Source organism: Ursus arctos, unplaced genomic scaffold, assembly GCF_023065955.2.
Source record: "Ursus arctos isolate Adak ecotype North America unplaced genomic scaffold, UrsArc2.0 scaffold_14, whole genome shotgun sequence".
Classification (NCBI taxonomy): domain Eukaryota; kingdom Metazoa; phylum Chordata; class Mammalia; order Carnivora; family Ursidae; genus Ursus; species Ursus arctos.
The window spans coordinates 15,591,909-15,618,452 of NW_026622808.1; the positions used below are offsets into that span (position 1 = coordinate 15,591,909).

The 26,544-nt window shown below is 61.1% G+C and overlaps 1 protein-coding gene across 10 annotated transcripts in view; it reads left to right on the forward strand.

Annotated features, from left to right (window-relative positions):
• KDM4B (lysine demethylase 4B) overlaps positions 1 to 26,544 on the forward strand; it is a 131,725-nt gene that overhangs the window by 91,836 nt on the left and 13,345 nt on the right. For 3 of the 10 annotated variants that reach the window (XM_026481141.4, XM_026481143.4, XM_044377984.3), the window contains exons 10-14: positions 11,552 to 11,748; positions 18,374 to 18,475; positions 19,265 to 19,464; positions 25,154 to 25,605; positions 25,851 to 25,971. In XM_026481141.4, coding sequence (XP_026336926.1) covers positions 11,552 to 11,748; positions 18,374 to 18,475; positions 19,265 to 19,464; positions 25,154 to 25,605; positions 25,851 to 25,971 — 1,072 coding nt within the window. The remainder of the gene's footprint in view (positions 1 to 11,551; positions 11,749 to 18,373; positions 18,476 to 19,264; positions 19,465 to 25,153; positions 25,606 to 25,850; positions 25,972 to 26,544) is intronic. The other 7 variants (XM_026481144.4, XM_048226814.2, XM_026481145.4 and 4 more) reach the window with 4 other exon arrangements.

The window sequence follows — 26,544 nt, forward strand, 5'->3', positions numbered from 1 at the left end:
CCTCTGTGTCTCTCCCTGCCTCTCTCCCTCCCGCTTTACTGATCGCACCACCCCACTTCCCGGTGACTCTGAACCTTGTGCTTGTGAGGGCCAGAGAGGTAAAGTGACTTTGCCAAGGTCATTGCAGCAAGTACCCAGAACGTCCACGCCCTGACAGTCGCCCTCATCCCACTCAGAGGCGGGTGCCCGTTGAGAGTTGTGGAGGATACCCTTCCACTCGAGGGTGTCTTCAGGCTGACAGCCGCCTCCTGGCGGGGGTCCAGTGCTCAACTGGGGTGGTGGAGTCACTTCCTGAGGCCTGTGTTCCATTTCCAAGAACAGAATTCCCTGCGCACGTGCTCAGATGGGCAGGCTTTGTAGTGGGATTACTATCGGGGGAGATCAGAGGGATGCGCCAGCTTCGCTCGGAGAAAATCAATGTGCGCACACCACCCCTTTTAGGTCTGAACTTGAATTAGTCCTACAAGGCTGCATGCCATGTTGGATTCGCTCAGCGCAGCCCCGGCTGCTCCCGTGGTGGGTGGCACTGGGCGAAGCCCGACAAGGGGCTCTTTCCTCCATCGACGTTGTGCCTGTATTCCCAGGCCACTCCACAAGTAAAGCACGGAAGTTGACTATGGGTTAAACAGAGCGAGAGAGATTTAAAACCCCGTTTGATCGGCCGGGAGCCTGGGTGCACTTAACTGATTTTCCGCCAGCTGTCTGGGCCGCCGCCCGCCAAGAGCTCAGCTTGCCCAGGAGCTGTCAGCTCCCCCCAGAGGCGTGCAGCAGGGAGGGAGCTTCTGCTGAGTGTGGAAGAGGGGAGAGGGCCCCCGAGTCCCCAGATGCACTGCACACAGGGTGTGGGGCCTCTCCTGAAGCCCCATCCTGAGGCCATTGGTCTTTGTTACTATAAAATGTGGAACACGTTGTTTCGATTGTGTACCTTCTATTTAGGTAAGGATGACGCCTGCTCCAACGATTAACCGGGAGCCCAAGTGGAGGTGGTAGGAGGCAGGGTCGGGGTGAGGATGGAGGTGTGAGGAGGTCCGGCCGTGCACCTGCCCTTGTGCGCCTCGCTGACCCTGTGATCTATGGTGCTGCACAGCCAGGTGCGTGGGGCTTGCTGCAAATCGCTGTGTGAAGTACGTTTTCCCCTCACTTCTTCCCCGGAGCTTCCTGTCACTCTGTCCTTTCCGGTGCAGGCAGGGTATCACAGCCACGCAGTACCTCCGGAGGCCCCCCAGGCCTCTCGGCTTTGTTTTGGATTCCACTGCACGTGGTGGCCTCCTCTGTGGCCTTTGTAAGTGTCTCGGGAACACTCTCGGGAAGCGTCTGGCGCTGAGTGCCGGCGCCCGCTCTGTTCTATTACCATGCGGGTCGTTGCTGTCTGTGCCGAACGGGAGGTGGGAGGGCCCAGGCTGCAGGCAGGCAGAAGGACTGTCCGGGCTGTCCCGGTGGGCAGGGTCACACCTGTGGGCGCCAGAGAGGGCAGCAACACATGGATGAGACTTCCGTCATAGAGAAAGGGGAGGAGGGTGACGCTGGAGCCCGGGCCTCCTGGGGGCTGCGTCGTGCTGCGTCCAAGGCCAGCGACCTCGCCCGCCTGGCTGGCTCAGGGATCTGCGGGAGGCCGCCCACAGCCAAGGGCCGAGGGGAGCCCTGGGAGCCGTGCACCTAATTGTTTTGTTTATGAAGCGCTTCTGAGAGCTTCCAGTGGATTTCCTAATGAACTGGTTTGTTCCGTCTCTCGCTGCAGCGCTGGTAATTACCTCAGAAACAGGGGGCCGCGGCGTCTGTGAGCCATCACGAGCAGATGTGGGCTCCTCCACTGGGTTTCTGCCCCCGTCGGGGGGTGTTTAACGCTTTGTGGGCCCAAGTGCCTGGTAGCCCGAGTGTTCTGGAAGAGGCACGTTTGTTGCCAGCCGTGTCGGACGTCTGCTCTGGTGCTGCAGGTGGAGGGTGGCATGTGGCTTTGGACATGTCGCTCTGCAGGTGACGGGGTCGTTGCAGGCCTGGCCTCACCACGTGGAGCATGTGAGGCCCACTCGTTCGTTGGTGGCCGGACCCACCCTGGTTCCCGACAGAGGGCAGGAGCCGTCACCCCCGCGTGGGTGCGAACGGGCGAGGGTCCCTGTGCTCAGACGCTGCTTGGGTTGATGATTTCACTGACCGACGTTTGATAGTTCCCTCTAGGCTGGCACTGCGTCTGCTCGGTCCCAGTTTGCTCTTCTACGTGAGCGAATTCTAATGTCGATCTTTTAAAAAGAGGTGGCCTCCGATTAAAGCTCGGTGCTATTTAAATTGGGGGGAAGTGGCAAACAAGACCCCACGGGCTCCGAGGCAGCCTGGCCTCATTACTTTGGAGCCTCCTGCGGTCATTTTCAGGGAGGCCCGTGTGTCCCGAGGCAGCCCGGAGCAGGCCATGTGCTGTTGGAGCTCCCGTCGGGGGTGCCTGGTGTTCCGATGGCCGTGGGTCCTACTGTAACACGTCCACCTTCACTGGGACCAGCATCAGGCTCCTATGCCTCTCTGCCATGCGTGTCCCAGCACAGATCAGAGCATGAGCGGCTGGTCGGGAATGGGGCCTGGCGCAGGACTTCTCACCCTGGGGCCTCTCGGGGGTCTGAGCGCGCCCAACAGATGCAGAATGGGGTGTGTGCAGCGCTGTGACCCTTCACGCGATGCCCCCCGGGGCCCTCCCCCTGACTTCCAGCAGCATAGCGTGGTCTTGTCCTCAGCGGGGAGCTTGGGGGGGACCTGGGCCCCTGCTGGCTTTGTGCCCTTGCCATGGCAACCTGACGGTGGTTATCGCCTCTGCGAAATGGCCGTTCTGTGCTAGGGTGGTCGGTGACTTTGACATCGGGCGTCGTCGGTGGTGTCCGTCCCTGCAGGTGAGCCTTGATCACTCTGGTTGCTGGAAAGATGCCAGGGGGCAAGGGGAGCCTGCAAACAAGCTGAAACATTCTGGGGGTGGGGGAGGGGAGGGCCAGTAAGCGAGTGCCGAGTGGTTTTTTCTAAAAATCAGAGTCAGCATTTTAAAGAATGTGGACTGGCACCCATGGGGGATACAGAGAGCCGCACAAAAAGAACAGGAGCATGTCTCGTTCTCCAGAAACATGGCGGTGATTGCCATTAGCAGAGTCAGCTGGGGGACGTGAAGTTAGTAGTTCACTCCAGCCGTAATGATATTAATTTTAGGATATAGAGGATCCTTGAGTGTGTAGAAGACTAGAAACAACCAAAATGCCCACACATGTGATGAACCAACCAGACTTTGGAATACTATACAGCCACGAAAAAGGGCGAGGCGGCTCCTCCAGCTCTCAGGTGGGGCCTTCCCCGAAAATGCGTCCTGGGGAAGAGGCAAGGTGTAAACAGTGGCTGTGGGCTGTCATCTATCTAAAAAGAAAAGGCCGTCTGTGTTGTGTTGGTATGTGGAGAACATTCTGGAAGAAGACACAAGACTGGGGGAGCAGCGGGTGCTCTGGGTAGGCCCCTGCACTCCCTCTGCTCTTCCCAGGGCTGTACCCTGTGAGGTGTTGGCGGTCCCCAAAAGTCTCTTCTGAGCTCTGTCTGTGTGTGCCTTCGGTTCCCCCTGCATCAGGTGAGCAGCTGCTAGCGAGACGGGAGCTCTCATTCTCTGGTGGGGTCTACCCTGGACATGGTAGGTCCCAACTTCTGCAGATGGCAGGCATTTGGGGCCCAAGGGTCAGTCGGGGGAGGTCAAGCTCTATGGAAGATTTTTGTGTGTTTGCTTCGCCTGGAGCCCCCCGAGCCTGATGGTGCATATCCCCTGGAAGCAGCTTTGGGGGGGTCTTGTCTGAAGTCCAGCCTACAGAGACCAGCAGAGTGGGGCCCAGGCCTGGAGGCAGAGGAGGGCGCAGACCCCAGCTGGGCCAGGGCTCCTGCAGCCATGGCAGCCTCGAGGTCATGGAGGACAGGGAGGTGTGTGTGGCAGGGTCAGCTGGTGGGGCTCAGCGTATGGGAGGGCTGTCCTTTGCTGTACGATGTTAAAGGAAGGTCTGGCTTTCAATGGTTTTTTTTTTTTTTTTTTATCTTACCTTACAGAAGTGCACTGTTTTATATGTTTTCAGTCATTTTGTGGGGGATTATGATGGCTGGTAGAGGGTAGTTCCTCAGAAGTTGAGAACAAAGCACCAGGCCTAGGAATCAGAGGCAGAGAAACACTTCTGTTGCCTTTCTCTCTCCTGCTAGATGAGTGGCACGGGGAGGGGCTGGAGAAAGAGGAGGCAGGGGTCTTGGTTTATGATCGGAAATGCGCTGATGCTGACTGATCTGCCAGCCCCAGGCTAGGAGCTTTGTTTGCGTGAGCTCATTTACCCCCCCCCCCCCAACGGCATGAGGCTGGTCCCCTCCCTCTAGAAAGGTCTATCATAATGACCTCCTACATCCGTCCCATCCCTGTCCCTGTAGGCAAGGCATAGCGCCAGCCTCCCAAGGAAGATGAAGGGCGCATTTCTGAGCCTGTGGGTTGATGCTTTCTTTACATTTAGCAAAAATGCTTGCAGAGGAGACCCCAGATCCAGTGGGACAAACGCCAGTGCCGTCAGTGGCTGGATGTGTCCTGGGCAGTGATGGGGAGCAGAGGGGCTTGTGGGGCGCCCAGTCCCAGAGGAGCCACGGATCCCTGGCTGCCTGCCACCTGCTGACTCAGACCTGCGCCCGCCATCCCGTGCAGTTGGGGAGCATTCCGTGAGCGATGGCGAAGTGCTTTGCACAGTGAGGGCCATGGGAACGATAATAAATGAGATCCTCGGAGATGTATTGGGCATTAATATTGATTTCTATGAAAAGGTTGATTTTTTTTCTTTAAAGCCTAGAGAGGGAGAGGTGGAGTAGAGGTGCTGGCCCTCAGTTATCATCCTGCGGTGGGGTCCCCTGTGGGCATCAGGGTCATCTTGTGTTGGTGGTCTGGGAGTCCCCGCTGCCAGGTGACCTGAATGCCGGGAGCCCGGATGCTGGTCCGCCTCCGTGGGCCCTCTGAGCCTGCCCTCTGCCCCCCCGTGGCCCAGACAGCCTGAGCTGAACACCACTGGGCCCCGAGGGCCACCCACTCTGAGCCTGACGACGTGTCAATTTCTATTTTTTGGGAAAGAAGAAACCTATTTGTCTCTGCTTGGGGCCCCTGCTCTGATAACCAGAGGCAAACCTCCACCCTACCCTGTTTTCTCATTTTCCTTGGTCTTAGCGGCAGATCCTGGGAGACATATGCATGAACGTCGGGCTGTTTGATATGTCAGTCTTCCAACCTGGGGTGACAGCCTCCCTGCTCCCAGGTTGGCGCTTAGATTAGGCCCAGCGCCCCTACACTCCATGGTCGTAACTCTTGTCATTTGTCATCTGGAAGTGACAAGAGTGCTTCTCGTTGAGCCTCTGGCTGGCACTCTCAAGATCCCTGACCTTTCTCGCGGTTCTGTGACAGAAATGATCCCCTGGGGGTCACAGAGGCCTACGTGGATGTGACAGGAGGCTCCGTGTTGGGAGCGCCCTGTTGGGGGAACGGCGCGGGCGCCGGCTGGGCTTCTGCCCTGGCAGGCTCCTGCCCCTCCGTCTCTCCTCTCCCCACTCCCCTACCCTCTCCGCCGGTCCCCACCAGCGTTCTCGAGGCCCCTGGTGAGATGTCCGAGTGAATCAGTTCCTGGGTGGGTGAGGAGGCATCCTGCCGCTGGCCGCCCCCAGGTGCTGCTCTGGTCAAAAGCAGCAGTAACTGGAGGGGCAGACGAGGAGCGTGCAGAGCCGGTGCTTGCTCCCGAGGAGCAGAGGAGGGCTCTGTGTGTCTTTTTTCCCCCGGTGCCACCGAGAGCTGCTGCAGGGAGGGCCCGACGTGCGGCGACACCGCCTCAATTCAGCCTCGCCAGTTGAGAGCATAGAGTAGTCCACACGTGGGAGATGGGATCCTCTTGGAGCTCAGTGTATGAAACCATCTTGCTCTGGGTTTGTGTGGCTTTAAAGTCTCCGAATCTGATCTGGGTACCTTTCTTTTTACACACCTACAACCTCAGGAAGTCATGGGCCCTTCCCAGCTGTACACGCTCCGGGCCAGACTGCGCTGGGCTGCAGGAGGCTTCGCGCCGGCTCCCCTGTGATGGGCGTCGGTCAAGGAGGCTGCTCCTGGGACTCGGGCCCCCCAGGACATGTCCCTCAGCTGCGCACAGAACGTAATCCCTTGTCGGTGTAGCATCATGGGACTGATTCAGGAAGAAGAGGGTGCCGCCCACACGCCTACCCGCACGGGGGAGAGAAGGATACCCCCCCAAGGCTGTTTGCCTTTCCTCTTCTGCTCTAGGCGCAGGTGTGGTGCTTCTGAGCAAACCCAACACCCCAGGGCCCGATCCCTTCATTCCTTAGGTGTCATTTCAGAGACCTCTGTGCTTGCGTTCCTCTGTGTGTGAGTACCTGGGTTCAGAAAATCAAAACAGCAGGCGGTTCTGGGCAGAGCGTGTGAAGTCCGTGGCTGGGAGTTAGGAGCCGGCGTCTCTGCTAGGAGGGACCCAAAGTCCCTGGACAGCATGGGGCTGGTCCTGTCTAGCCCCCGGGTACCCTTTGAGGCCAGGTCTGGGCCCTGGCGTGGGTGAAGAGCCACTGGCCCAGGCCCCAGGAGGTCCTTTTGACCTCCGGATGGTCCGTTTTCATGGTGAATGGCCAGCTTGGGCCGCAGGTATGGGGGGCAGGTGGCCCAGGGGGCCGAGGCTGAGGCCAGGCCTCTGTGCACCAGGCTCTAGGTGCTTCCTGGCACCTGGTGAGAGCTGGATTCTGGAAGCAGCTGGGGGGAGCGTGCAGCCTGCTGTGGTCAGTCAAGAACAGGACCGAGGAAAGTGTGCACAAGGACACCTGTCTCGGGCAGCTCGGGCTGCCGTAACAAAGGACCGCAGACTGGGTGGCTTGTAAACAGTAGGAACGTATCCCCCAGTTCCGGAGACTGGATGTCTGAGAGGAGGGTGCCTGCAGGGCTGGGCTCTGGTAAGAGCCCTCTGGGGGGTTGCAGACGGCTGCCTTCCCACTGTGTCCTTGCCTGGAGCGGGCAGAGGACTTGGTTTAACTGTACTTATCTCCTGATGTTCCCGTCTACAAACGTAGTCATTTTAGGGGTTAGGGCTTTCAACCTAGGAAAGTGGGGGGACACAGCTCAGTCCACAGCCATGTCTGTAGGGGTTCACACGGTTCACTGAAGTTGGCCTGTGGCACACGCCCCACTGAGGTCCTTGGGCCCCAGGCTACCCTCTGAGAATCATTCTGCGCCTTTAATCAAGGTTCAGCAAACTTTCTGTGGATGTTTGCAGGTGTGCAGGCCACGCGGCCTCTGTGGGACCGCTCCCCTTGGCCGTGTGGGGGGGTGTGTGTGCCAGCACAGCAGGGGGTGTGGCCGCATACCAATAAAACTTTATTTACAGACAGGTGGTGGGCCACGTTTGGCCCACTTCCTGTCATTTGCCCACCCTCCACTTAAATGACACACCTGCCCAATAAAGAGATTTAGGAAAGTAAATGGCACAAAAATGGTTTGGCCTCACAGTTGAAAGAGCTGTGGTTGGTGTCTGATGAAGGCCCCTGGCTTTTGTAAAGATTTTTGTTCATGACGGGGGCCTGACTGTACTTGTGAGCGTGCATGTTGTATTTCTTGAGCTCACGGATCCGTCCCCAGAACGTTTCTGTCATTTATGTGGTGCCCTGGACCAAGGCGTAGCAGCCGCGCTCGGTGCTGCCATGCGGATCTGCCCACGACCGTTGGACAGTCTGCTTACGGTTCCCCCCGTGTGTGCTCGTGGTCTTGTCCGAACTGAGGGGGAGGCCAGCTCCGTGCAGGCTTCTCACTTCCTCGGGTGAGGTCCCTGGGGGCGTGGCGCAGGGACACGCTTGCCTCAAGTGACCAGAATGGCCAGTGCCCGCGCCTCATCCAGGGTTTGCCAGGCTGTGCGTCCCGCTCCCACGGGGGCCTTACTGGGCAGGGTGGGCATGGGTGGGAGGCCGTTGCTCCCCCTCTGCTGTCACTCCGACAGCATGTGTTTTGCCCGCATTGAGGGGAGTGCCACTGAATGCATTGTGCCGATTAATTAAATTGGCGCGGGCAGCTCCTCCGGCTGCCTGTCAAGGGCGCTTTGAGGCACGCTTTGCAGGGCTGTCGGGCCCCGCTTGATGTGAGGGATCATCAGGGAAGCAGTTTCTGCTCAAACCACAGGTGCCGGGCCCCGTGCAGGCTGGCAAGCCTGGAATCAGGGGAGAGGGCTGGGGACGGGAGGCCAGCCCCACGGCAGGCAGGGCCTCACAGGTGAGGCAGCTGAGGCTGGGGGCGAGGGGGACCCCCCTGCCCGACATGCTCCCCCTCCCCCCGCCTCTCGCCTTTACTTCCTCCTCTGTTCCCAGATGGCCCTGGCTGGCACTTGCGGGACCACCAGCCACCCTGCCTTGGCCGATTGGGGCAGGACAGGTGCTGCTTGGCGCCCTCGTGACTGAGCCTTGCTCCGAGCGGAGCCCCGCCCGTGGTTCTGGCAGCGGGGGGTGGGGGGGGCTGTATGCCCTGGCGGTGGCGCAGGGGCCCCTCAGACCTCCTCCCCCACATTCGTGCCCCATTTCTCATCAGAAACTAATGACACAGCCAGCTCCCTTTGAGAGCATACACTCTCTGTGGTGGGTGCTGATGGTGGGGTGGGGGGCGGGCTGCTAACTCGGGGAGCTGGTAGGAGAGCAGCAGAAACTGTCAGCTTGAGTGACTCCAGCAGATCCTTGAAAATGCCTGTCTCAGAAGGTTCGGGAGTGGGATGGGGGCGGGCGGGGGAGAATGGAAATGAATAGAGCGATTTGCCCAGGCTGTCCTGAAGAGCCTGCCGCAAGCCTCCCCTCCCCCCACCTGCTCTGAGCCCCCTTTCAGGCCAGCCCCTGCAGCTTGGGGAGCTTCTGTGCTTGCCGCGGCCAGGCCAGCCACAGTGAGACAACGCCTGTGGTGTCCCCAGGCACAAGGTAGCCGGTGCGGAGGGCTTTTGGGGGTCTGGCGGGCTCGGCCCCAGGAGGAGAAGCTGGGTCTTTTTGTTGGCCTTAGCAACCTCGCCTCCCTGACTGGTGGGCCGACTGGAGGCTGCGGGTCGGTGGCACCTGTGCCCCGAGCTCAGCTGCTCTGCCCAGGTGGTGATGGGGCCGTGTCCTAAATCCCAGCAGCTGTCACTCCCCTCCCCTGGACCCACTGCTTGCTCCCTGGGTACTCCTGCAGAGGGGGAGTGTGGCTCCTCCCAGCAGCTCCGCCCCCGCCGGGCCCTGGGGCACGGGCCAGGCTCCAGGCCGCCCGGCAGTGCTCGGAGGAGCACATCCACGTGTCCCCTCCGGGCTGCACACAGGTGCTTTTTCTAATTACTTAAGGAAAAGCAATTGCAAAGCCACTCCATACAAATCCCTTAAGCCGCTGTCGATGGGGACTCTGGGGAGGCCACGGCCGGGCCAGGAATCTGAAACACGGGCACCATCTGTGCTCCCGCCACTCCGAAGCCAAATTACACCACCAGCCTTTCTCCCCTGCACAATTTTTCATTAAGTGAATTGCGTTTGCTGGGAATCGCTTGTCCATAAATATTCCCTCCTGCTCGGCGTGGTCAGGTTACTGCCGTCCCCAAGTCCGAGCTCCTGGATCCAGCCCTGGGGTGGCAGGTGGGGTGGGGTGGGAGCAGGGGCTGCAGAAAATTCCTTAGGCCGCTTCCCGAAGCCCCTCCCGCAGCCCTGCTGCGCCCACCTCAGATGGGGGTCCTCAGTGCTCACTGTTTCCAGAGCCGATGGCGCAAGTGTGGAAGGGCTTGTCAGGGCGGGGGGCATGCTTGCTGGATCCAGTTACATCTTTTCCTTCTTGCCATTTCCATTGAGAAAGTGACAGTGACAGCGACACGGTTGTAAGGAAGGCGAGACGTGTGTTTAAAATGGAAACACATTTTAAGCTAGGATTTTGGAAATGAGCTTCTCCTAAGCCTGTTTATTTGACAGGGAGGCAGAAAGAGGGGCAGAGAACGTCTGAGCAGGCAGGCATTCAGAGTCGGAGCTGCGGGGGCTGCAGCCTGCGTGTCCCCGGGTGTGTCCCTGAAGGGTGGCTGCCCTGAGGCCTCTGGTCAGCGCTCTCAGGACAGGCCTGTTCTGGCGATACATGTCCCCATAAGGAGGCAAGGAGTGTGTCTGCTTTTAGGCAGGAGAGGCACCCCAGGGTCAAGATTACCTCCTGGGGTCCCCTAGGCCACCTGCTTCCAGGGCCTGCTTTATCCTCCAGAGTCTAGAGTGCCCTTCGCCTGTTTTTGTAAATAAAGTTTTATTGGTACACCTGTTCGTTTAGGTATTATCTGTGATGTTTCTGAGCTACAGCGGCAAGTTGGGAGGTTGGGACAGAGACCGTGCGGCCCACAAAGCTAAAAATAGTCACTCCCTGGCCCTTTATGGACAGTTTGCCAGCTCTGCCCTAGACTAGTGTCCCCTCAGTTTCTCTCCCTTCTGGCAGTAGGATGATTTTCCAGTCCCATCGTGGACTCATCCCACAGGTAAGTTGGAGACCAGGGCTGCCCGAGTTCTTCCTACGGACCAGGGCTGCCCGAGTTCTTCCTACGGATGGGGGAAGGTCATTGGTTCACTGGCTAGAGCCCAGCTTCTGAAGTCTTTAGCTGGCTTTTCTGACCCACGACTTCCCTAGGTGTTAAGTGTCCCTGGGACACCCGCGTGCCTCCTGTATGGTGCCCAGCACTGGGGGCCACCACGACGCGATGACATGGAGGAGAGACTCTAGGAATACGTGGCTTGTGGGAGTTGTTCGGGGCACAAGAGGGATGGGTCTAGACAGCAGAAGAGGGGACAAGAGGGACCCCATTTCAGCCTGTCCTCGCCACACTTGTTTGCCCCGTGCTCGAAGCTTCCAGACACAGAGGACCCTCCGGTCCAAGGCAGTATTGCTCCAGGCCCCCCAGTACACTGTGCCAGCGCCATTCCTCAGCGGGCCACCTTCAGTCTGAGTTCTGGCCGCCCGGGGGCAGCCGCTGAGCCTCCGGGTCCTGGCTTCCTCTCCCCAAACCCGTGAGGCAGAGATGGGGAGCTGGCGTGTATGTGCCCTTGGGTGCCCTGCACCTTCTCAAAATCACTTGTTTCCTTTTTTGCTCTCAGCCTTTTGGGACTGACGGCCCTCCCCTTTTCCTAACCTTTGAAATGACTGCTGTTAGGAAGCATTCCACCTGCATTTTAACCACTTGGGGGTACGTGTGTCCGACAGATGGGAGATTTCAGTTAGAGGTGACACATGGGCAGCTGGAGGTTGGACCCTCATGACCTTGGGCTCTTGAGTTGCGTCTCTCTGCCTGCTGACCCCCGAGTCCCCCACAAAGGGTCCGCTGTCATTTCCCTGGGCCACGGGCTGGGACCCCACGGGGGTGGGCCAGAGGCTCCCACTTGAGGGCACGGCTTCCCCTTGGGATGGAAAGGCACCATTTCCTGTCTGGAGGTAGAGGTTCTGGAAAGGAGAGAGGCCAGGGTGGGATTCACCCTGTCTCTGTTCAGCTCGCCGGCCACGGGCTCAGCAGATGTCCCCTGCCCCCCGCAGTGCACGTGCCGGAAGGACATGGTCAAGATCTCCATGGACGTGTTCGTGCGCATCCTGCAGCCGGAGCGGTACGAGCTGTGGAAGCAGGGCAAGGACCTGACGGTGCTCGACCACACCCGGCCCACAGCCCTGAGCAGCCCAGAGCTGAGCACCTGGAGCGCCTCCCGGGCCTCGCTCAAGGCCAAGCTCCTGCGCAGGTGAGTCCCCCAGGAGCCCGAGCCACTGCGCCCTGCCTGGCTCTGGTGGTGACAGTAAGTGACTGCTGCCCCAGCCACCCACACTCTCCACCTGAATGGTGGCTGCAAGCTGTCCCCCCCCACTCCCCTTCCTCCTCCTCTCCTCCCCCTCTTCCTCCCCCCTCTCTCCTCCACTCCTCTCTGTCCTTCTCCCCCTCCTCCTCCCTCCTCATCCGTTCTTCCTCCCTGTCCCTCTCCTCCCCTCCCTTCCTCCTTTCCTTTTCCTTCCTTCCTCTCTTCCCCTCCTCCTCCTCCTGTCTCTTCTGCAAATGTATTTCTCAGGCCTCGACTTCCCCGACCATGGTCAGTGGGCCTGGGGGCAGGTGGTGTCTCTGTTGTCAGGGACTCAGGTTCCCTCCCACTCCTCATTCACCAGCTCCTAGGAGGCTAGCTCTTTGGCCCATAGGCCACACAGTTTCCTCTCTGGGAGGACACCGGCGGTCCCTGTCACTCTTGTGAAAATCCTGGACATGGGAGCCCTGTTTTTGCGTGGCAGGGCTGCTCGGGTCCCTTCTTGGCTCCGAGCGATGGCAGGTCTCGTGCTGGAGCCCGTTGGCTGTGGCACCCCTGCCCTTTTGCGTCTGCAGATGCTCATTTGGCAATTCCAAAATCCTGCTGTTCGGATTCGTGATCACGGCAGTGAGTGCAGAGCATCCTTTACACCCCCATTCTGGCTCGGACGGTCCCCTCTACACCGTGGACCCCTCCAGGCCCCCGCCCTTCAGGCCAGTGTGGTCACCACCGGGCCATGTGCCTGGCATTGGGAGGGGGAGGAGAGGGCAAAGTGACAGCACTTTCTTGGTGTGTCGGTGAGGCTGTGGGGACATGGGGGGCGGGTCTGGGCTGAGGAGGAAATCACCTTTGTACCAGGAATGAGAGACAGCCAGCAGCAGTGCCCGACAGCGCCCTGGTACCCAGAACATCAGTCCGTTTGCCTTTTGTGGGAACGCCCAGGCTCTCCGGGTCTGAGTGCTCATGGACAGTGTTCCCCCGGATTCCTTCCTGGTGCCCAAAGAACACTCAGCACATCCTTGCCGGGCCCCCAGCCACAAGCTGGAACCTTGCAGTGAGGGGCCTGATGGGCTCACAGCCACTTGACTGCATGAAAGCCGCCGTGGACGGTAGACATTCCGCAAACCAGTGCGCGTGGCGTGTCCCGGTAAAACTTGATGTGCAGACGTGGAAATTGGAATTTCGTATCATGTTCACCTGCCGCAAAGTAGGACCACTCTTGTAACTTTCTGAACCATTTCAAAGCGTCATCGCCGTCCTTGGCTTGTGGGCGCGGGCCACGCAGGCAGCAGGTGGATCTGTGCGCGGGTGGGGCTTTTCCATCTGCAGCCGCTTGGGCTCTTCTGGCTTCATCTTGTCTTGTCCCCACTGGCCGTGGACGGCGGGCTCGGGAGGCTGGGACAGAGCCCTCCTTTGGGGAGCCCCGTTGGTGCACTCCCACACCCCAGGGGGACAGACACCCTTGGACTTCTTTCTGGGGAAAACCGTCCTGGCCAAGGGGCCGGGCCAGCCCAGAGCCTGCCTGAGACCGGGCTGTTCTTGCTACCACGAGTGTGTCTGTGCCTCTGCGAATCTTGGGCGGTGTCAGCCTCACTGTGTGATTTCCCCACCCTGGGGCCCCTCTCTCTGAGAATGTTCTGGCAGCTCTGGAATACTTTCACAGCTGCTCCCGACAGCCCTCGTGAAGGTGAGTCTCTTTTTTTCTGCTTGCTTTTGTTGTCTGTCCTTTTGATTTCCCGCTCTCCCTGTGTTCCTTGTGGAGAGCAACTTCTGGGCGAGGCCAGCCTGCAACAGAGCAAAGAGTGAGCTTGTGGAAGGCTAGCTCCCAGGCCAGACGTGCATTTGCATAATGGCTAATTGATTGTGGCTCAGCCTAATTGGTCAACAGAGCGGATTGCCAATAAACAGGCATCGCATCCCAGAAATGGAGTGGCATGAGAGGCTGTCTGGAGAGCCTGCCCAGAGGACAAGGGACCCCAGCCTGGCGGCCCAGAACCTTCTGTGCCAGAGGAAGCTTCGCCTTCCAGCCCCACCACCAGGGCCACCCCCTCACTGTCGTAGCCCCCTTGTCATACACTCTTGCTTTCTGGAGCATTCCTGTCTTCCATCTCTCCCTCCCTCGCTGCCGACCGGGGGAGCTGTAGCGCGCCAGCCGGAGGGGACTTGATTACAAATCAGTCTTGTTCCTAAGGATGGCATTTTCTTTAAAGCCTTTAGTATGTAAAATATGGCTGATTCCCTTCTTTTTCTTTAAAGTCAGGGGTTGCGGGCCTTTCTCAGAAAAAGCAGAATGGGGACTCAGGGCCAAGCTGGATGCCGCTGCCCCTCGGCCTGAGCTCAGTGACTCTCCCATGTGACTCTCTCCTGGCCCCGTGGCACCCTCCCCTGACCAGCTGTGCCAGCTCCCCTGAGCCTCAGAGGGTTTGTTTTGAGGGAGGGATGTCTCCCCCTGAGAGCATCCTTGGCTTGGGCCAGAGGGTGAAGGGCAGCTGCTTCTTGGTCTTTGCTCAGACCAGCTCAGCCAGGCCCCCGTCCCCCAAAGGTTCAGCCTTCCTGACAGCGGCCCTCACCCCAAACATCGCCTCAGAGCAGAAGCCGGGTGTTGGCTTCTCCAGGAGAAATGATCTGCACCCTTCTTGCTGCTCTCCTGTGGATTAATCTTCCACACTGAAATCTGGTCGTGTGAATTGACCCTGCCCTGTGACGAAAGCGGCAGAGCTGTGACCTTCCACTCCTTGCCTCGCGGCTCCTTGCGTCAGCATCCCCACGCTCTGCCTCCTCCTGTTCTGAACGAACAGCCCTTCTCCGGACGCACACTGTCTTCCTCTCAGCTCCTTGTCACTTCTGACGAGGGCTTTGAGAAATGCCTGCATTGGCCGCACATTCCAGCAGGTGCGCGATGCGCAGGCCGCACGCCAGCCTTGTACAACATCCGAGCTGCCCCGTGCCAGCCGTGCTTGGCCGTCTACTGACAGGAAGCTGGAGAGGGGCGCACTCCCTTGTAGGGACCCATGGGGCTTCATCCTGCTGCAGCCTCTGCCAGCTCCCGTTGACCTTGACCCCTACCTGTCCACCTGGGCCGCTGTCCACCCACCACCCTCACGTCACCATGGGAACAGGGAGCCCCGGTCCAGCCTCCCACCCCTCTGATGCTTGCTGAGCCACGGGTGGCCTGTCTCCCCTCTCCTCCCTGTGCCTGACGTCCTGAGCCCTTCCCCACAGACGCACCTCCTGGCCTCTCAGGAGCGAGCCCTGTGGCCCCAAGGAGCTGGTTGCCCTGGTGGCCCCCTGCGTGTTTCCTCGATTGTTCTTCCCCAGAGCACGCACCACAGCTTCTGAAGATGAAACCCTTTCCTTGCCGCTCGTCTGCTGGTCTCTGGGGCCAGGGAGTGCTGGGGGGAAAGGGGAGTCGTGTCTTGGGGCTGGCAGGACAGGGTCAGGTGGGGGGCGGTGAGGAGAAGGGCCTCAGGCACAGGGCTCATGGCCCCCTGAGCCTGGATGCAGCGGCCGTGCTGGCCCAGGAGCCTTGGCAGCCCTGGATGCTCCCTGTGGAAGCAGAGGCCCTGGGCAGCGGCCGGTCCTGTGAGAGCTGGCACCTTGGGTGCTCTGGGCCCCTCTGTTGACCTCGCCAGGAGCCCCTCGGAGCCTGCCTCCTGGGCGGGGGTCCAACAGGAGCCCTCCATGCTGCCTCTGCTGCCACCTCTGCAGACATCTGGCCACTCAGGGGTCATTGGGGGGTGCGCTGGCCAGTGAGGAGGAGCCCGCGTGGCCTGGGGAGAGCTGGCTCCAGGAGGACGGACAGGTGGGCTGGGAGTCTGCTTGAGGGTCTCCCAGGGCCGAGGGGTCAGGCGGAGGACAGGGAGATCACGCCACAGAGGCTCCCTGAGCAGCTGCGGCCTCTGCGAGGTGTTTCGGGAAGAGAGAAAAGAACATTGCTTGGGACCCAAACACTGCGTTTCCGGATTAAAAAGTCTGGCGTAGAGAATGAAAATGACTCACACGGTGCAGGCGGCACTGTGCGGTTTCACAACTCTCCGGTTAGACAGAAGGTCCCGAAAGCTTCTGGAAGGAACCGCTAGGACCACATAAAGAACAAGAGACCCTAAAGGCATCAGACTTACGCTACAAGCTAATACGCAAAGGAGCAGGCCTTCAAAAATCAGAAGAGAAATAATTTTCAACCCAAAAGGATGTACCTAGCCACATTCCAGACTAAACGTGTAAGGGATAAAGATCTTTCTAGACACATAAAGCCTCCGATTTCCCGTTCTTTCTGAGGAAGCTACTGGAGGATGTGCTCCAGCCAAACAAGGGCATCAACCAAGAAAGACGTCACATCGAGGGACCTGGATCCAGGTCCCAGACAGAGCAGTCTTGGGGGAGAAGGCCCTTGGGTGTCCTCAAGGAGTGTGGGACACCCTGAGTCAGAGGCCACACACAAGCCTGGAGATCACCAGGAAAGCTAAGCATCTGAGACAGAGCCAATTCCCTGGAGGGGAACTCCAGGAGGAGCGCGCGAGCGAGCAGCTCTGTCGCTCACCGATGAATGACACCTTCAGAGTCAGAAAAAGGGAAATCTGAGTGTTCGCACATCGACCGTGGCAGCAGATGGGGGAGAGAAGCGGGGGGCCTGGAGGTGGCAGGAGGGCCACACCCTTCGTGTCTGTGCTGGCGGCAGGGCAGAGACGGCGTAGAAGCAAATACGAGCAGACACAGTAAAAGTGGGGGAGGCGGCTGATCTGGCGCGCTGGCCCCGGGGGCGCCACTGTGGCCAGACTGCATGACCCGGAAGTGCATGGTGGACGCCTCCTCCTGCCGCTCCAACAGACCGGCGACACATTCTTCCGGCGTATGTTTTCACAAGACGGGTATCTCTTTGCATGCCGACATTCAGCTTGCTGTGTGGTAGGCGGTGGCCTTCCACCTGTGTCTGTCAGTATGTTCCACCCCGTTCTGGGGGTCTCTGCATTAGCAAGGCCCAGTGGGGCTTGGGGTCTGGCACTGCAGCTAGGGCTGCCCAGAGCTCTGCGCCCCGTGGTGTTTGGGCGCTGGGGAAGGTCTAGGCTCTCTGGGACAGACGGGCAGACGGGCATGGTTGGCCCTGCGAGCCGCTGGCAGCATCCGAGGTGGCCTCCAATTCCAGGGTGGGGGGAGGGGAAGAAAAGGGGGCTGCAGGAAACCGTGGCCAGGTGAGTTGGCAGTAGGAGGATGCCCTTCTGCTGGCTGCTGCCTGGGGCCGGTATGGGGCTTCGCGGGTGGGTACCGTGCCCTGCAGCATTCCCAGACCTGGAGAGAAGCCCCTCCTGGGGTGACAGCTGCTGACGCGAGCCAGCTGCGCTCTGCTGCTGTCCTGGGGCTTGCTACCGAGCGGGGCCCGCATTCCCCAGAGTTGCTCCACGTGGAGCCCCCAGTGGCTCCGTGGTGGAAGAATGCGTTCTCCCCCCCCCCCATCTCCTGGCTCCTGTGCCCCCTCCTGCCTGGCTCCTTGCCCACGCGTTCTCCTGCCCCCCCCTACCCCGCACCCCCTGCAGTGACCCGTGCACGCCATGATGTGTGTGATGCCATGCCTCTGCCCATGACACTCCCTCCCCGGAATGCTCCCTGCTTTCTGCCTTTGGTCATTGGAGTGGTTCATGTGCAAACATCACCTGGGGCTTGTCAGCCTGGCCTTGCTCGGGCTCGGGAGATGAGCAGTGGGGGCCAGGGGCCCTCAAGCAAGGCAGCTGAGCAGTGAGAAGGACCAGCAGCAGTTAGCGTTAGGAGACAGTTAGGAGAGCCCCCTCCCCGCCAGGAGCTGGAGGGGACAGGCAGGGGGAAGGTGGCGAGGCAGCTGTCAGGTCCCTGTGTCCTGGGACAGCAGAGCTGTCGTGGGCACCCCCTTGGTGGGAGATGGGGGTCCTGGCATTGGGAGCCCCCAAGGCCTCGCTGGGCCCCCACCCGGCCCCAGTCACGAGGCCCTGCTTTGCTTGGTGACCTCTTGGTCCTTGGAGGTGTGGCTGCCACAGGGACCCCCATAGGGTCCAAACTGACCTCACTGGGGCCACACAGAGAGCCCCTGGGGGGAGGGAAGACATAGCCAGTGCCTCTCTTGGCATTGCTGACCCTCAGGGAGAAGAAAGTCTAGTGGACTCTGAGGCTTGAGGTTGAGACCCCCTAGGAGTGTCACCCCAACCCCTGGAGGGTGTCAGTGACTTGTCCAAGGCAGGCTTCTCCACACCCCAGCCTCTGTCCCCTCCTTGGAAAGTTCCCAGGGCCGGACAAGGAGGTCCGGGCCGCTGGTCTGCAGGTTTGTCCAGCCTGGTTGTATTCCTTCCTTTCTTTTTAACTGATTCTCTCTGGTTTGCACTGACAAGCCATCGCTGAACCTTAGGAGACTTCTCACTTGGGGCTGAAGGCCGAGGGCCGCCCCCAGATGGTCGTACCCTTGAGCGAGGCCGGGCCCTGCCCCGGCGGCCCGCGAGTGAGGGACACGGAGCACGGGTTCGGGCAGGTGCCCAAGGCCAGGCCCTTAGACGAGGCGTCCGGGGAGTCAGCAGAAGTGCTAGAGAAAAACTCCCTGACGTTTACATTCTAGACAAATTAGTCTGAAAGAAAACAGACACTGGAGAAAGACTGAGGAGGACAGAAAGGCCAGTCTAGAAAGGAAGAAAGAGCAGACCAGGAGGCCGGGGCCGCCGTAAGTCCGCCTTGCCCCTGTGCGCACGCATCTCACCCGCAACCCCGCCTCCACCCCCCACACAGCGGCTCCGAGCCAGCGCCCCGCGCCATCCCACCTCCCAGCCATCCGCACCCGCTCCGCCCCACGCGGCCCCGGGCCTGTCCTCCCTCCACCTTCCCGGCCCGCGAGCCAGCGTCCCCGCCATCCCACTTCCTCGTCATCAGCACCCGCTCTGCCCCACGCGGCCCCCGGGCCTGTCCTCCCTCCACCTTCCCGGCCCGCGAGCCAGCGTCCCCGCCATCCCACTTCCTCGTCATCAGCACCCGCTCTGCCCCACGCGGCCCCCGGGCCTGTCCTCCCTCCACCTTCCCTGCCCCCGAGCCAGGGTCCCTGCCATCCCACCTCCTCGTCATCAGCACCCGCTCTGCCCCACGCGGCCCCCGGGCCTGTCCTCCCTCCACCTTCCCTGCCCCCGAGCCAGCGTCCCCGCCATCCCACCTCCTCGTCATCAGCACCCGCTCTGCCCCATGCGGCCCCCGGGCCTGTCCTCCCTCCACCTTCCCTGCCCGCGAGCCAGCGCCCCCCCACCATTCCACCTCCTGGTCATCAGTACCCCGCTCTGCCCCACGTGGCCCCCGGGCCTGTCCCCCCTCCGCCTTCCCTACCCCTAAGCCAGCCCCGCTGGCCCTGGGCCCTGTGACTTCAGGGCGCCCTCCGGGGCTCCGTTCTGCCGGCTGGGTGGTGGGGCACACAGATGGGACTTCTCCCAGTCATTTGACCTCCTGTCTGATGACCGCCCCTCTCCAGGTCCCACCGGAAAAGGAGCCAGCCCAAGAAGCCCAAGCCGGAAGACCCCAAGTCGCCGGGGGAGGGGGCCACCGGGGCCGCCCTCCTGGAGGAGCCTGGAGGCTTGAAGGAGGAGGCGTCTCAGGAGGCCGACGCCGAGGAGGAAGAGGAGGAGCCCCAGCCAGCACCGCCACAGGGTCGGGAGGCTGAGGCCACAGAAGGTCAGTCATGGCCGGGGATCTCCGTGTGGCCAGCATTCACTGTGGCCACAGAGTCCCTGCTCTTAAGAGTCCAGTTCAGTTGCTTCCTTGGCCGAGTGGGGCGTCTCCGAAGGAGAGGGGTCAGCAGAGGCCAGGCTGCCCGACCAGACAGCAGACCGGCCGTCAGTGCGCAGGACAGGAGCGAGGGCCCTCGGTCGTGCAGGTGGCAGAAATGGAGGCCACCGCTCTTTGCACAGGGGTGGGGGGAAGGCGGCTCTCACACGCAGCCCCGAATGTCACAGGGCACACATGCGCTACGTCCCGTTTCTCTCAAGTTCAGAACACACGCCCAGCCAGACGGCGCATGGTTTAGGGGGAATTTGAGTCCGCGGAGGCAGCCGTAACGAAGGCCCCCGGACTGCAGGCCTCCACGCAAGAGTTTGTGGCCTCACAGCTCTGGAAGCCAGATGCCTGAGTTCCAGGGTTAGGACTTCAGAACGGGAATTTGGGGAGCACAGGGAGAAAGTATGGCTGAAATCAGCAGAGGAAATATAGTGCCCCCCGGCTGCCCCAGGTGGCTCCCTGCCGGTGGGGGTGGAGGGCACATGCGTGTTCCCAAGCAATGGGCCTCTAGGCCTTGCACCCCCATCGAGTATGCCCTGGGTTCTAAGAAATGCTGATGACCAAACACATATCCCATTAGATGGGTCCGCTGGCCAGAGCCTGGGCTGTGTTGGGTAAATCGTGGTTTCTCTGAGCTGGGCTCTGGGGTCCAGAGCCTGGTGTCTCAGTGTTTGCATTTGACCCCATAGGCCATGAAGTCACAGGGAGTGTGAGAGGGGAGCGTGTGATGTGGCCTGTTTGGGGGTCTGGCCCAAGGAGTTGGGAGACTCCATGGGGCGTCCCCGGCGGGGCTGGTGAAGGCTGGCACCGTGAGTCACCTGCCCCCGGGTGGCTGGCCGGGCCTGATGCAGAGCAGGCCGGGCCCTGTACTCCGGGCCTGGGCAGGCGGTGTGGCCTTGTCAAAGGAGAGACATCCTCCTGGATGCCAGGGCATGGGGTCAGGCTGGTGAGAGACAAGCTTCCTGTGGGGGTTGGTGGTAGGGAACTTGGTTTTAGCTTGACGTGGCTTTTTGCCTGAGTAGGAATGGCTCACTGAGGCCCAGCGGGTAGCCAGCAGGGACTCCTCGGCTGAGCAGTTCAGGTAGTCAGGAGAGACGAGGGTTTCAATGGGGCCCTCCTGGGAAGCGTGGAAAGGAGACCTCACAGCCAGTGACGTCTCTGCTCCCTCCTGAGCAGACTGGCCTGAGGCTGGCGGGGGGACAGCCGGGAGAAGGCTGGGCTTACCCAACTGCTTAGCAGAGGAATAATGGCTCTCTTTCATTAACTTAATTTTAACAGATCTTTGCCTAAATCTACTGACTCTTTAAAGGCAACTGCCTTCCACCCACGGCTGCCCACCACCTGGGGCATCACCGGCTCTTGGCTGCCTGTGCCCAGTCCCATTCTGGGGACACTGGGGGCCTGGTCTCCCCAAGTCTCGGGATTCTGAGTGAGAGCTGGCCCATCGAGTCCCCTTTCCCAGTGAGCCTTCGGCTCTTCTCCCATTTTCCCTTTCTGAGGTGGCTGCTGTCTAAAGCTGCGCGGGTGGACGTGGGGGGAGGCCCCATGTCCCCAGAGAGTAACACTAGCAAGCTGCAGACCGCACGCAGGCCGCCCAGAAGGGCCGGGTACAACAGACCCCTCCACCCCAGCATCTGCGGCCCCTGCCTGTCCTCGAGCCCAGTCTCACCCTGGAACCCCATCCACGTCTCGGGGCACGTGGACCTCGGGGCACGTGGACCCAGGAAGGGCGGGGCGCTGTCTGCTCAGGGCCGGCACACTCCCCCCTTCCAGACGTGCCATCCCTGCTCCACGCCAGAACCTGGAGGAAGAGGGATCGGGGGTACGTGGCCTCTTTAGAGAGGAAGCGGTCCATTTGGGCTGTTGGATGTGGCGGCCGCAGCCGAGAGCCCCATGCCACGCTCAGAACTGTCTTGTCGGCCATCCCCCAGCCGGTGGAGGGAAGACAACTGAATTCCTTGAATGAGCAAGTGCTCACCGTCAGGGGCGGCAGCCAACACACGTCCGGGGGACGAGCGGAAGATTTTAAAGTGCTTTCTGGCTAATGTCCCTAAAAGCTATAAGTGCTGAGGATAATGTCGTGCGCGAGCAGTAGGGAGTTTTGTTTTGGGTTTGCAAAGTGACAACAGTGAACGCTGTCACGCACAGCATGCTGCGGGAGGGGGTGGGCAGGCGCCTGGGGCTCTGCACAGGATGGGCCGGGGACTGACTGTCTCCAGGAGGAAGCTTCCTCCCACCCCTGACTTCAGGGGTCCTGAGCTGAAGGTAGAAAGCAGCCCATGTCTGCTGGGTTGTCAGGGGCTCCCGCCTGGAGGGTCATGGCCATCTCACAGGAGCTTACTCCCACCAGTGTCTTGGTGCGGCCACGGTCCTTTCTCGCAGCGGGGGCAGCGCCAGGACCCAGGAGTGTGAGTTCCATCACCAGGGTGTTTTCCCTCCCAGGTGGAGCTCGCAGCAAGGGACCCCACCCCGAGGGCCAGACCGGCTCTAGACCTTGGGCCGTCATCTCTTAGGGCGTCAAGGGGCTTGGCCCAGCCCCGGGGCTCAGGGTGGGGTCCCAGAGGCAGTCCACAGCCGTGGAGCCGCGGGGGTCGGACTGGCCTGACAGTGTGTGATGGGTGTTTGGGTGGCTGCACCCAGCAGGGAGTGGAGGCCAGGCCTGAGTGTATGAGGGTCTGTGCGTTACACTTGGACACCTGTCTGGTCACATGGGACACATGTCCCCAGCACAGTCCAGCCAGGACTCAGGCTCTGCGCGGGAAAGGCGTGGTGTCGGTGGGAGCGGCCTGGGCTCTGGGGACCAGGACTAGCTCTCCCAGGTTGGTGGGGAGGTCCCTAAAGAAGGGCAGCAACTTGGGGCACCACCCTGGTGGTCCCCCACCTGTCCTTCCACGGGCAGCATCCCTGCAGACATTGAGCTCAGGGGCCCAGACCTACCAGGCGCTCCGGTGAACTTTGGGGCCATAGACTTGTGCTCCCCAACCAGGCAGGCCTTTTGCATCTAAAGCTGGGGGTGGGGGGGAGTGCTTGGCCATGACTTAGCCCACCCGTCAAAAAAAGTGCTGAAAGACCCTCAGCTTGAGGGGGTGGGGGGTTCCTGCCATTCTCGGGGGAGGGGAGAGGCTCACGTGCTGGGGAGACACCTGGCTGGGACCCTCAGCCCTGTCTATGTGACTGTCGCCTGCTCCATTTCAAGGTCCCCTCAGCCCAGGCAGGTGAGGGGCTCGACAGGGTCCCAAGGGTGAGGCCCCTGCCCTGGGCCTGTGGTGGTCCGCGTGGTGAGGACAGAGCCCCGAGCACCCAGGTGTCCTTCCTGGCCGCTGGTTGTCCCCTAAAACAGTCCTCTGGGTGTCCCCTCCCCCCACCTCGTGGTTTCCCAGGGCCTAGGAGATGGGAAGAGGCCGGGCGTGTTCCTTTTTGACCCCAGAGCTTGCTTGAGAGAGTGAGCAGACGGTAAGTAGGTCCCACTGTCCTCAGGCAGGGGAGAGCTCAGCTTGATTCCCATTCCAGCGGTTTGCCCTATCAGGGCGAAGGAGTACTGAGTTTCCTTAGAGAACAAAGCCATTTATTGGAAAGTGCCTTTTACACAAATAGGACAGCCTTGTTGCCCTTTCTGTAAATTAGTAGAACCACTGACCTGCTTCGCCACTTGCCTGTGGGGCCTGATGTCCTGGGGCCCTGCGCCATCCCCCCCCATCTCTCCCTCCAGCCCCATCTCTCCGCTCCACATCTCCCCCTCCACGTCCCCCCCTCTGCCACCCTGTCTCCACCCCCCACGTGACGGCTCCCCCACATCTCTCCCTGCTCTGTCTCTCCCCTGGCGCCATCTCTTGCCCCCCACGCCTCTCCCTCCGATGTCTCTTCCCCACCTCCACACCCCCCCCCACCTCTCCCACCTCCACCGGCTAGCTTTCATTGCAGGGGGCCATCCGAGCCCGGCATCTGCAAGGGAGAAGTGGTTTTGTGTGTGGAGCAAAGTGTCTGTTATGTGCTTTCCTCAGCCAGATTACTCTTCCTGAGGTGCAGGTGGGACGGGGGCCTAGGGAGCAGTCAGGGCTCCTCCAGGCGGAGCGGCGCAGGGGGGAAAGAGTGGCATGGGCCCCTGCAATACTCAGGCCTGGGGTGTGAGCCAGGCAGGGACAGGCTCTCCTTTCTCCTTAGGACTGGTGTAAAACACGGGGGGTGTGCTTGCCGAAGACAGGAGAACAGGACAGCCTGGGCTGTCCCAGCAGCCAGGGCAGGGCTGGAGCCTGCAGATGGGATGCAGTGGGGAGAGGTGGGGAGGGCCAGGGGTCGGGCTTGGAGCCTCTGCGGGCTGACCAACTCATTCCGGGTTCCCCAGGAAGCCCTCAGTGTTGAGCAGACCAGACAGTCACTGCCGTCACTCCTTCTGTGGCTTCTTGCGCCTGGGAAACTGGGACGTACAGACGGGGGCCCGAGCTAGTGTGGCCATTCTCCAGTGCAGCAGGCCAGGTGCGAGGTTCCGGAGCTCACTGTTCCTGAGGGCAGGGGTGGCCCCTGATGCCGTGCATGCCTCGCCCCGAGCACAGCAGGCCTCTCGAAGGCCACCACCTCTGGAGTTCCCTGTGGCTGCTGTGACCATGACCACAGACTAACATTTACGCTCTGACTCCTGGAGATTAGTAGCCTTACATGGGTCTCACAGCTGTGGGCAGGGCTGGCCCTGGCCTGAGGTTCCCAGGGAGACTGTGTTCCCACCTTTTCCAGTTTCTGGGGGTAAGGCATTCTTGGCTCACAGCCCCTCTTCCATCATCAAAGCCAGCAGCGTGGCAGTGAGCCTCCCTCTGACCACAGCTGGGAAAGACCCCGGGCTTCTAGGGATCCCTGTTCGTACACTGGGCCCATCCGGGTCATCTCTCGTGCTGAGGTCCTTAACCCCATCTGCAGACTTCCTCACTCCGCTGCCGTGTCAGGCTCCATGTTCACAGGTCTGGAGCTAGGACCTGAGGATCTTTGGGGACCGTGATTCTGTCAAACTTACCACCCATTCGTTTTTATCTGATGTCCCGGCCCCCAGTTAAGATGCCGCTGCAGACACGCCTCGCCTCCCCCCCTCCCTACCCTGTCACCTGTCAGGAATCCCCCAGCATCGGCCCTCCGCGGCGGCCCTCCAGGCCCATCTGGCTCTTGTGTTCTGCTCAAGTGACCACTCTCATGGCTTGTCGGATGAGGTTTCACTTTTTAAAAATCGTACAGGCTGCACAAGTGAACCGTGGAAACTTACAGAACCGGATACCATCTTTTGTTTGCCACTCCCCCCCCCCCCCCAACCCCGGTCAGGAGCCCAGAACCACAAAGCAGCTCTTCCCAGCTGCTTTCTCACTGCTAGTTCCAGAAGGCCCTTGGAGCTCCTGGCAGTACCAGGAGGCCAGGGACCAGGGGCTACCCCAAGGCTTGGGCATGACTGGTTTCTGGCCACCTGGCAGGGTGACCTGGTAGCAGTTTGAACTTGCTGGAAGCGTGTGTTTTTTGGGGGAAGGTCACTTCCTGCCTCGGCCGGGGGGCTCTCAGGAGAGTGCGTGGTTGCTGGCCTCAGCTCTGACCTGTCTTTCTTCTTTCCCTGCAGAAGACGGGAGGGGCAAGCTGCGGCCGGCCAAGGCCAAGAGCGACAGGAAGAAGAAGAGCTATGGTTCCCCACATCCCCACCACCCCCTCTTGCCCCAGCTGCCGCCGCCCCCACCCACCCAGTTCCCTGCCGAGGAGGCGCCCAGGCTGCCGCCCCCGCTGGAGCCCCCAGTACTGGCCCCGGGCCCCGCGCCAGCTGAGGAGAACCTCCCACCGCCACCTCTCAACGTCGTGCCCCCCGAGGCACCTGGCGAGGAGCCAGAGGTGAAGGCGCGCCCCATCATCCCCATGCTGTACGTGCTGCCGCGGCCTGGCACGGGGTGTGACAAGGGCCGCGTGTCCTGCCAGCAGGCCTTTGAGCACTTTGCCCAGAGGGGCCCCACCTGGAAGGAACAGGCGGCCCCCATGGAGCTGACGGGTCCCGAGGAGGATGGCGGAGCCGGCGAGGTGCAGGTAGGGAGGCTGCGGCGGAGGGCCCTGGGGCTTGGGGGTCCCACCTGCCCCTGCTCCTGCCCGGCCCTGCTCGTCTGCAACAGCCCCCACGGTTCGTCACAGAAGTGCCACCGTGGCTCCTGGGGCCTCGCACCCACGACACAGGCCCGCTGAGAAGAGCAGGCCGTCCGCTTTTCCCCGATGGGCCGGGCTCTGCTGCGCCTGCGAGCCATGCCCTCCGCACATGCCCCCTGGTCTGCTTCCAGGCGCCATCCGCGTTCTCCAAGTTGAAGATGGAGATCAAGAAGAGCCGGCGCCACCCCCTGGGCAAGCCGCCCACACGCTCCCCGCTGACGGTGGTCAAGCAGGAGGCCTCGAGTGACGAGGGTGAGGCCCTCAGACCCTCTCCCCCACACGGAACGTCAGACCGAGCAGCCCCTCCCTGCTCAGCCTGCAGTGCTCCCCGCAGCCAGGCCCCGGCTGTCCCACAGAGACACCCCAAGGCGTGGCCCCCACCCCCATTTGCTCTGCTTCCCACCTTGGGGTGCTTGCTTTGGGCTGGTCCCAGGGCCTGAGACGTACACCGTGGCCTGTGAGGGGCAGGCTGCAGGTCACGGGGGCTCAAACCGCAGCCTGCCACCCAGAGCCCAAGACCACGGGGGCCTTTAACCTTCGTGTGCCTCAGTTTCCCTATCTGGAAAACAGGGACTGGCAGTCCTGTGAGGCATTCTGCCGGGAAGGTTAATGGAGCCGATGTCTAGAAGGCGCGCCATGCGGTGCTGAGCGCATGCTGGGTGCCGGGAATGCCGAGGCTGGGTTATGGCCCGTGTGGCTGTTTGTGCCTACGTCCCCCCCACGTACCTGCTCTCACACTCCTCGGGAACCTCTTCTGCCCCTGCTCAACTGGTGAAAGTTGAGCGGACTCTGTTCCTGCCGCAAGCTCCCCCCACCAGGCCTGGG